This window comes from Morone saxatilis, unplaced genomic scaffold (genome assembly GCF_004916995.1).
Source record: "Morone saxatilis isolate NCDOM2014 unplaced genomic scaffold, NCSU_SB_2.0 Contig1, whole genome shotgun sequence".
Lineage (NCBI taxonomy): Eukaryota > Metazoa > Chordata > Actinopteri > Moronidae > Morone > Morone saxatilis.
The window spans coordinates 7,475,485-7,486,517 of record NW_023339651.1 but is presented as its reverse complement, the minus strand read 5'-3'; the positions used below and the strand labels follow the sequence as shown (position 1 = coordinate 7,486,517).

General features: G+C 41.0%; 1 protein-coding gene across 3 annotated transcripts in view; it reads right to left on the bottom strand.

Moving 5' to 3' along the window:
• Positions 1-271: 271 nt before the first annotated feature.
• The window catches only part of LOC118332463 (carbohydrate sulfotransferase 15-like), a 33,057-nt gene continuing 22,295 nt past the window's right edge, over positions 272-11,033 (bottom strand). For all 3 annotated transcript variants that reach the window (XM_035667759.1, XM_035667776.1, XM_035667768.1), the window contains exons 4-8: positions 7,807-7,950; positions 4,460-4,616; positions 3,185-3,341; positions 1,582-1,729; positions 272-513 (exon numbers count right to left, since the gene is read on the bottom strand). In XM_035667759.1, coding sequence (XP_035523652.1) covers positions 314-513; positions 1,582-1,729; positions 3,185-3,341; positions 4,460-4,616; positions 7,807-7,950 — 806 coding nt within the window. In that variant the 3' untranslated portion in view covers positions 272-313. The remainder of the gene's footprint in view (positions 514-1,581; positions 1,730-3,184; positions 3,342-4,459; positions 4,617-7,806; positions 7,951-11,033) is intronic.

The following is an 11,033-nucleotide window of genomic DNA, read 5'->3' as shown; positions in this document are numbered from 1 at the left end:
TCTTTGAATTCACTATTTAATTTTGTACATCTGGTCACAAAAAAATAAAACAATCAAGACCTGCCAACATCTCTTTCTCTCTTGTATTCACTCGCTCACATACACACACACCACAAAATCATCATACTCTCTTGTGCTATTTTCTACCTTTGATTCATCTCTGCTTTTATAACTTAAAAAATAATTTAAATAAAAAAAAAAAAACAACATTGATTTTCATGGGCACTTGAGAGATGAAACTCAAAGAAGGGGCTGGCTGACACATCAGTGGTTTTTTTTTTTTTTTACTGAAGAAAAGGGGGAGATGGGTTGTTCAGAGTTTTGAGTTGCTCTCCCAGAGGAAGGAGTCATTCCGCAGAACTTTGGCCAATTTCTCGTTGAATGGCATGTAGAAATCCCGCAGGATCTCTTTAGTGATGGGCAGCATGGGTCCAAGGTTTTTGTCAGCTGGCCTCCTGGTGTTTGACGCTGGACTTCTTGTGATTTCTGACTCTATTTCTTTTGTCAAAGGCCCTGTAAAACACACACAAACTCTTTTTTTCACATCCCTTCTTTCTGGGCCACTTCAGATTTTGCCGCAGCACTAAACAAATGGAACAAAATACAGTAAAGGACTCTCTGTCACTGTGTATCAGTAGTGCTCTGAGCAGAAGATTTGATGCTCTGGGAGGTAATTCGCACCTTGGCTGATGTTGGCAGCTCTTTGAAGAGCTAAGTCTGAGCTTTGGGGCAATTAAATGGTGGGACGAACCAGTGAGACAGAAGTAAGGGGGGCTTCAAGACTACAGGGCAAAACTGTGTTTGACTGTCCCACATAAACTCTGGCCTGTGACTAACGGCAATCTACTTTATACTCCGAGGCACCTTTTTGATAATGAAAGTAGCGAAACTATAAGAAAGTTCAGAACTGTATCTTAAGGAAATGTGATTTTATTTTCTAAGCTAGTGGGATGCACTTCAAAATCTTCTAATGTAATACATGCACTGCTCTTTGTTAACAGTACAGTACCAGAAAACCCTCATTATCTCCCTTGAGTACTTTTAACGCTACATGCAGACATTTGTGGCTGAAACGAAAAGCATTCAACCTACAAAGGGCAGTTGTTGTAATATTAGATTATGCAATACTAATATAAATATTTACAAAAATGGGACAGTTGCAAGTAGAAACACAATACAAAGATGCAACAACAAGCCTGTTTTGGGTTCAAATGGGAGTCAAGTTTTTTATAGGGTGATGCCACATGCTGATCCGATTTTCAGTTTCTCCAATCTTTCTCTCTTACTGTGTTAAAAATGTTTGAGACCACACATCAGTTCTTAACAGCAAGCTGAGCTTCTCATTCATCAGCATTATAGGCTTGAGCAAATTTTAATCATGTTGTAATCATGCCATATTAATATGACAATAGCTCATATTGAATTTGTCTCATCAGCACGCGTTTCAGATTTCTGCATCCCTACTGATATAATAATAATAATAACAGTCAGTGTAATGCATTTAACATAACACAGTCCCAATGGTCTTTAGTGATGTGTCTGAATTATATTGATCAGTCCCCAGAGGGAATAATTACTCACCCAAATTAAGGAAATCAAAGACTTTGTGCATTGTGTATTTCCTATTAGAGGCATGGTCTTCCAACCTCAGGACCAGAATCTGTTCCTTGCTGAAGACGGTCAACCAGTCCATTAAGTACACAATGTACACACCAACTTGCAATCTGACCTGAGGACACAAAACAGATAATTCGACGTGAGATAACCGAACTTTATCCACAAAACGTCCACCTCGGTGGGGGGGGAGTGTATGCATGGTTAAACTTCTTTAAGATAATGAACAGAGGGAGGGAGGGGAAGACGGAGGGAGGGAATTCCACCGGCTTTCTCTTTCATCTTCCCTATGCGTTCAGCTGGGTAATGCTTGGCACTGCGTGGGCATGTGCTGGTATCATGCTGTGTGAGTGGTTGAGGGATCTGAGAAAGATTTCCTCTAGCATCAGAAACCTTGCATCAACACCTGCCAGTAGACCGGATACTCAGTTTGTACCGATACATGGTGGTGTTTTGTTTCAACCCGTTCTTGTGATCCATCAATGCGAGGATGTGTTGCTGTTTGATTGCCCTGTGAATTGAGTATATTTAGATTTTAGACTGTTGGTCGGACAAAAGAACCAATTTGAAAATGTCAGCTTGGGCCTCTGGGAACTTGTGATGGGCATTTTTCACATTTTGTTGATTGATCAGTTTTGAAATTCATTAAAAAACTTTCTCCAGAAAATAAAGCAGCCGCTGGTCTTTTGTGAGATTTCACCAGAGCATTTCAGCACAGCCTAATTGTTGTTGAAATGGATTTTTTAGATACCCGTGTGACAGTTCTTTGCAAAACAGTAGGCATAAACAAAACACCTTGTTACTGGGAAAAGAATTATCTGTGTCCTTTTGCCTCTTTAGCAAAACTGAAAGGCCATTCAGAATAAATGATTACAAGCCAGGCCAGCAACTCTTCCTTTGTTAAATCAATTTGGTAGAACAGTGAAGGCCAATTGTGTTCTTATGCTGGTGTTTATTTGTCTTTTCTCCCCGGACTCTAATTTGAGCTCTAAAACTTTTAGCGAGGAACCACAGGCATGTGAGACCACTGTAAGGACAGCTGTAATGCTTTTCACATGGTCTAATAACTCTGAGGAGATATTAGTGGATGGACCATTAGGCCAGCGGCAGAGAGTGAGCATGCTCCCGGAGGGCCATAAAGCTTGTCAGTGGCAGTTGGAGAGGAGGACCACAGAATATAAGGCAGCCTGGAGGGGGAGCCAGTCTGCCCCAGGGCACTGTGGGGAAAAGCTGGACTGGGGCCCAACATTGGGGCCCTGCACTGGCTGACACTAAGACTTGGTCTGTTTTGTGAGTAAGAAGGAAGTTCACACCAGCAGTAAACTAGGTTTTCTTGTACAAAGAGAGGCTATAGACATTGCCCCGCTCGGTGGTTCAACAGTGTTGCCAATCCTTTTCATAGAGTCCGTCCTGCAAGCTTTAGCATGTGCTAATGAAGTGTGAATTTCACTCCATCTGTCTTTTTTACTCCTTTTTCTTTTTCTTTCTTCCCACCAGCTAAAACGCTGGTCGCTAAAGTCCGGTGTTTTGCAGGGCTGCGAGACAAAAGAGAGAGGGAGGGTAAACTCACTGGCATGGCATTGTTGACAGTAGTGTTGTAGACACAGGAGCGCATTGTGTACTCTGTAAGGCACCCCTCGAATAACTGCAGTGACTCTGACACCTTCTCGTGGAAATCCTCTGCAGACTTATTGGCAATACCAAAGTAAAGGTAGTCAGAGTAGAGCCTGCAAGACAACAGAGATAATCTGTGAGCAAATTTGAACATGAGATAGACCCTGAAATTTCACTTTTGGAAAAAAAAAAAGGAAAAAAAGACAGCTTTTTACAGATATTCAAGATTTTTTAAAAGAAGCACATGGTCTAACTCATGTCACGCCTCATGGTCTAACTCATATTGTCTCACATCAAAAATCTGTTTACGCTTCCTCAGCAGGGCAGGAAAACTTATTGTAATCCGCTTTATGAACAGAAAATTTGAACGTGGAATACTGAGGCAGGCCAGAAAGCTGCAGGGGACTTCAGTGTATCTGAATGAACATCTAACTAAAAACAACTGATACAGCCGACAGGCAGTTATCCTTAAAAAGCAAAACAAAATACAAGCAACGTGTACAAGGAGCTGCCATCTGTGGATAAGGCTGAGCAGATTACTAGAGGAAGCAAAAGTAATAATGGTAAGAGAACAGATTGACTTTGATAAATATAAATGAATAGTCAGCCTTGTTTGGACAACTGGATGTTGATTAAATGTGATTTATGGGTAAACTGAGAGACGGAGAGACTGTGAACACTGACACTAATACACTTGCAGGATTGGATTTTCTCCATGTGATCAGTTTCCATAGAACTGAATGAACAATATTCAAAGAAGTGGAGATTTAAACCAGTTTATGACAAATTTTAACAAATTGCTGCATTATACTGAAGAATAGTTCTCTCAAAAGTGTGAATATGGATGGATTCATATCAATAATACATTTCAATAGTAGGACAAAAGCAATTATAGCAAGCATGTACATATATTCTCTCAAGTAAAAATAAATGTTAACAGCATAAAGTCATCCCAGTTTAAACCTCGCAGGCATTCAGCAGTATGCTCTCCACACCTCTGATAAAGGTGTCATAATGAAAACTTGTTATGTGACAGCCAGACTCAATAAAAGGCAACAAATCTTCTGTGACAACAGGTCTTTTGTTTCCTATAAACAGAGAAAGTATCTGTCTGTATCTACGGTGTAAACAGCTATGACGATAGAGGCACAAAGGTGAAGGTGTGCAACTGTATCTGCTTTGTTGCAGGCATTTTAGTGCAGATACACAGTAAAACAGAGATTACTCCCACCTTTCCACTGGGTCCCTGAGCATGACGATGAAGCGGGCATCGGGCTGCAGGGCATGGACGAAGTCTTGGATAAGGAAGGGAGGCTCTCCCTCTGTGGTGTTGTCATAGAAATACACCCAGGCATTGTTATCCCACATGGTGGATGCACTGGCTTCTCCTGCAAAACACACCCACAGTGTTTCAGCTAAAAACATAGACACAGACCGTCACACACATAATTATGCAGTCACGCAGAGACGGAACAAAACACACACGTATACATTTTCATAGTTTTCCTCTCTCTTCGGCACTTCATTCGATGACTGTGGTGAAATAAATGCAAGGCTCATTGTTTTTCAAGCAAAAATGTCAAATATTTCATAGTTCTAACTTCTCCAATGTGAGGGTTTGCTGCTTTTTGTTGCATTATACTCTAAATGAAATCTAAAACAAGACTCTTGCAGAAAATGTAGTGTATTGTGGGGAAAAACTTAATGGGTGATTATGCTCTAAACTCCCTCAAAGTATGTAAAAAAACAAAAAAAAAAACAATAAACTACTGCTCAGTGTTACTTTTTAGGTCCAATCGTGACCTTCAGTTTTGTACTATTGTTATATCTGACTTTCAATCATTTTAAAACATAATCAAATATAAACACATAAATTCCCCAATTTGCTTTTTCTGAAATCCATGATAAACCACAAATATGTGGAAGTTTGTATCCACTTCTTCATGAAATTGCCTCTAAACTTGAGGCTGGAACTAACAAACACAGCATGCTCCCAACACATGCAACAAGTCAATAAAATGAAAGATTCTAAAGCAAGAGCACAAACAAGAAAAGCAAGAGCAATTACATCTCCAGCTGTGAGCAAAATTGTAGAATGACTGCAATCCACACAGTTACAGTGCTGGCGCTCTTAACGAGGCACAGGACGTCGTTTGTCAAACAATTTGAGAGCAGGAACTTTATCTGGCTGTGCTGAGAAATGATATCCAGGATTCATTAGGCTGTCTGTGCCTTCATTAACCTCTTATCTGTGAAGTGAAGCTGTGATGTATTTGGAAGGAACACAACATGTGCCTTATCTGCCTCCCTTCCTCAGAGAAAGGAATGATAGCTCGGACCTATTTTCTGTGATGACAACGGTGAGAGTGAAACAGGATCGCTGCTAATGCTGTTACGCCTTAAATAATACACACTGTGATCAAGTCTATTTAAGGGTCTCGGTGTCCATTAAAAGGGCTTATTTTGCTCCACTGGGAGAGGCCGTAATAGGGCAAACAAATGGCGGAGCCAGACCGGCGTGCCTCTGGTATTGGCCGGCGGTTGAAGAGAGTCAGAAGCCCAAGATCCTGGCCACAGGCCTGCACCTTGCTGGGCTCTCCCAGGGCATGGTGTGAATACTGAGTGGGGCTTTGGCACACTCCCCCCGTCTTTCAAGGATTATTTATTTAAAGAGGGAAACAAAACAGGGCGGCATGCTAAGCTGTGCTCAATGCAGCAACTCAGTCCAGTGTGAAAAGGCTATTGTTGAAAACTTAAATCAGTTTTTCTTTGCAGCTGAGCAGCTCTTTGAGATCGTGTTTGGACGACGGAAAAAGACAGAGACAGATGGAAGCAGAGGCGCTGGGAGCAGGATATGCAGATAGAGGACGGAGGTTTGTAAGACTTCTCCACCCCACTGCGGATATTATTGCTGTCCTGACACAAAAAGAACAATGATTCCTTTCTGCTGCACTTCAGTGAAGTGGCTAAGTGAAGCAGAAGGAAGTCCAGTATTATTAAGCTGTTAGAGCCTCTCTTTAGGGCTGAGTCACTGGCTCTCTTAAAAATCACAGTCACTTGCTGGAGTGAGAGCGGCTGCTTCAGAGCAGCTCCGTGCTTCAGCCTCGCTACCTGCTGCTTTGATAGCAGCTTTGTAATATTGGAGGCGAGATTACAAGTGAAGTTCCAGGTAAGTGTCAGGTCCCCCCCAAGCCAAACGCTATTGGCTGCAGCCTAACGATGGCACAGAGTACCGTCAGTCCACGTCCCACACACAGATCACAGCGCTGATACGTGACCTAAGTAACTAATGCAATCCAGCAGAAGGAGGAGGGCTAAAGCTGTCCTTTTGACATTATGTGACACTGACAAAACAGGAAGGCAGAGATTGCACACAACAGGAAATGTTTGTGCAACTGAACTGCCAGCAGATCTGATTAGCAAGATGGTAATCATCATTTGTATGTTCCTCTCTTAGCTTCCCTCAAATGTGTAATTCTTTAGATTTAGATCTTCTATATTAGATTAGTGGCGCTTCAGAGTAGAGACACACGCTTCAGAGTAACTTTCCGTCATAGTGTGCCACTTTAAGGTTTGCTGAGTTTCACAATATCCTTTGCTTTGCATGATTAGTGTGAATAACTGTGTTTGATATTTCATGTCTGGGTTACAGTTAATCTTATGACTAGTTAATATTAGAAATATAATTTTAAAAATAGGCTTATGGTAAGATTGAGGTTGGACCAAGGTCAGCGTTAGGCAGTGGTTAATTTGTAAAAAACTTATAAGGGGCTGGTGGAGTCTCTCAGCCTGTCTTCATTCGAAATTCCTGAGGCATTAGAGTAGGGACATCCATTAGAGTTTTTTTGGCCCTGATCCTGATCCAGATCCAAGTCCTTTTGGTTATTTAATATTGGTTATCTACCAATGGAGAGTCTGATCCTGTGCTTTACTTTAAAATGTTGATTAAATATGTATCTGAGTCTGACACATTGAAATAACAGCTGTAGCATACTAAATCACCTTATTTTTCACGAGCTAGAGCTACTTCAAATCAAAATATTGAAGGTCCTGGTTCAAGGTTTATAAGCTTAAATTACTAATATGATTTGAATGGAAATGTATCTGGATTCAGATCTTGAAACTGACGTAATGCAATCCACTAGAGAAAAGGCATAGGCTATCACTCATAGGCAGAGCTAGGGGGTGGCCAGTGTTTTTTTTTTTTTTTAAGAAGGAGGATAGCAGAGTCTAGACACCACAAATAATGTCATGGACCCTTTTTTTCGCCAATAACAGCACTAACTGTGGTTTATTATCATTGATGTATAATTCCAAATAAAGCATGAACAAAATATTTTATTGCAGCTTTGACTCTTTGCATGCCTTCCTTTCGCTTGCTTTTAACATCAGTGATTTAGGATTTTAAGCTTATCCTCTGCACTGGCCATTTGTTTGCAGCGTACGAGTTAAGTAGTTCAAACACATCACTGGCTCGGCACAATTTAAACTGAATGAGACTGATTGCAAATTATTGTGTTATTAAATTTAATCATGCAGTATTTACCACCAATGTGAATAGACTGTCATTTCGCTTACCTATGATGATGTTAGGTTGGCTGGGGCTTCCACTGGTGTTTGTTGTAAGGTTGCCCTGGATCTGGTAAGCAGCCTGATCAAACAAATCCAGGTAGTCTTCGACCGGGTATCGATCATGAAAGCCCTCGCTCAGACGGATGATACCTGGTGGAGGACAAAGACAGGGATGGTAGATATACTTTGAGGGGTACAAGTACATCTCTAGTGCATGTTTGTTTTTGTTGGAAAGTTATTGCATTGGCGGGAATCTTTAGCACTTAGATGGGTGTGTATCTATCAGGCATGTTTTTATTCCCGCCTGCCCTCTCTTTCCAATGTGTTTCTGTGATCACACTAAAGGAGGTCATTAGGGCTTCTGTGTTGTCCTGACTGTAGTGTGACCTAATAAAATCCAAGTTCAGATCCAATCCAAATGCTTTCCCTGTTCAGTTCCCAGTGTTTCCAACTAAGGGCCAATGTCAAGTTAATGCTTTAAATGCAGGATTAGCAAATGCGTTTTCCATCTGAGCTGCTGTGGTCTGTGGTATAATTACAATTTACAAGGCAATTGTGGAGATTCAGTGTAGGATTTAGGACTATCCATGCAGTATAAGGATAAGGAGGTAGCTCAGGCGTCTGTTACTTTCATTGATGCTTTGATGGTGTCGCAGTAAAACACCTTTCTCTAGTTAGCAGGAAAACATGATCAGAAAATCCTGGTAAACTCTCCCAAATGCCCAGCTTGCATCATTATTAATCAATTCCGGTTACACTTGTATGAGGTGTGATGATGCTAGTGTGTCTCGCTGCAGGCCTTTTTTCTTTCCTTTTTTTCAGCCCTTGAACGAAGTGTCACACCATTTTCAAATAGCCTGTGTTTCGTGATGGGTTACTGTATACAGCAGACACATCTGATTAAAATTCAAACTGCTCTTCTAAGAAAGTTATGTGGCGCGGATCGCATCAAATCACCTTTTTACTGCGTCGGATGAGTGGAGCCTTGAGGGGAATGAAATAAATAAATACAAAACAAGACCATTTGAATTCAGAGTGTTCTCAAAGGATGTCTTAGGAGAAAAGTGCTGATTACCAGAGCATAGCTCTAAGTGCAGCACTGGAAGGGATGGAGAGAAAATAAAGGAAGTGGCAGCAAAGATGAAAGAAAGGGGAGTATAGGGGGGACAATAACTGAGAGAGACCTATGTCCTTGGGATACAGCAGCAATAGCTGCTACGCAACATCACAGGCTGCAGAAAACACAAGCACGAGGCAGGCAAATTAAGGGAAACAACTCATCCACATCCTGCAGTGTTATGAGGTTCAAATAATTATCAGCTCAAACTGAACACAACACATTAAAATAAGTATTGCATGCAGACTGATCAATCCACCAGTTAGGTTTTGTGAGTCTTAGAGGGATTAGGGGCATAGTCAGCAACTGGATGAACTTCAAAAGGATAGCTTTGGCTGCGACAGTTAAGCCTCCTTTGATATTTGTGGTGAGAATTTGGATGAAATTTAAAAAAAAAAAAAATGTGGCCATTGCCAATGTATCTAGCTCCCTCAACAAGTATCGTGCCAAAACCCCCGGGGGAAATTCATCATTCAAATTCAAATTCAATCATTAAGTAATTTTTAAACACATGGTTCCAGGCAAAATGTATCAATCATTGCTGAGCAGAAGAATAGCGTTCATCCACTGTGAGAAATCACTATTAAAAAATTGAGTCCTCATGCTGCGCTGATGAGATAGTAAGGCTGCTGTTCTTAAAGAAGAATTATGAGATTATCTACACACTGTATGTGCGCGTCTTTCAACTCAGTATAAAGTCATTATCTGATCTGCTTTTCCTAATCACTACTGACTTTAAACAGATCGGTCTACAGTTTAACTGCTACTCTTCACATTTATTTTCTTTCTCCCACTATTTCTTCACAAATGCAGACACACATTAGTGACACACACACACTGACTCACACTCCTGATGCCTGCCTCTTGAGCTGCGGAAGGTTTTTCATTATTCATGAGTCTTAATGGCTGTTTCAGTTATAAAGGAAAACAAAAAGCATGTAGCTACTGAAGATGATGCTCTGCCTTGTTTTGGAAGCACAAGCATAAGACAAATTTAGAATAGGGCATTCTAGTGGAACAGCTAACCTGGACATTAATTATCAACTAAAATTGATTTTAAAAGAGGAGAACTTTTTTAGTGATGTTTGGAAGAAGTCACTAAATCAAACCAAAGGAGCAATGCAACAAAGCATCTGCAAGTGAAGTGAGGGTTTGATTTGTTTATTACAGAAGGTTTTCACTTCACTCAAATACAGCCTTCCCCCCCCTTCAGATCGCATTGGCTTTTAATCCCATCTGTGGTGGCGTGGTGGTTCTTTTAACATCACAGATGCACATAGTGAAGAGAAACACACGATGGCATCCACACATTTAGATGACAGTACCGCCATACGACCAGATGTCTGCTGTGAGGCAGCTCTTACCTCTTGACGCACAGTTTGAGGGCTTATCTCTTTGTTTGAGAAAATGACATATTACCACCTGTTCAAACTCCATTACAACCAACAGAATAAGCCAAAATTGTGGAAGTAGGTTGTGTGTGTCTGTAAAAAGTGAACTGAAACAAGCCACTGATTGTGTGGTAATGCATAAGTCTCCACCAGCTAAATTGGCGAGAATTGCCTAAAACTAGAGAGAAATAACATCCTGAAATATGCCTCTAACAGTTTGTAAAATATGTAACAGTTCCCTCATAAAATGAAATGATTGGCTTTCTAATTAAATAAATGTATGATTGCTATGTTACTCTTTTAAATGAGAGTATAAAATCCACGGTGTGCAAAGGGGGAGCAGCCAGAAAGCTGTAAAATAGAGCAAGAACTAGAAGCCGAAGGAAGCAGAGTACATGGTGGGAAGACATGTCGCAAGGAACGAGTGCAACATTAACGTTTGCTAAACAAGTGCAGGAAACAGTGCACCCACACACGTGGGTTCAAAGCGTGTGAGGAGGCTGTATTTTTCACATGTTCTTTTCAAGTGGTTCCTACTACAGAGACAAATCTATGTCACAGATGATGGTGAAGTACAGTTCGTCTAGATTCTTCTGCGTATAGTCCTAGTTGAGCCGTTAATGAGCACCGTCGCTGCATGTGCTCAACCATCAATGTGCCAAGATGGGGAAGTTGCACTGGTAAGAGATGATGGCTTTAAAGCACACAGGAAGGGGGGGGGGGGG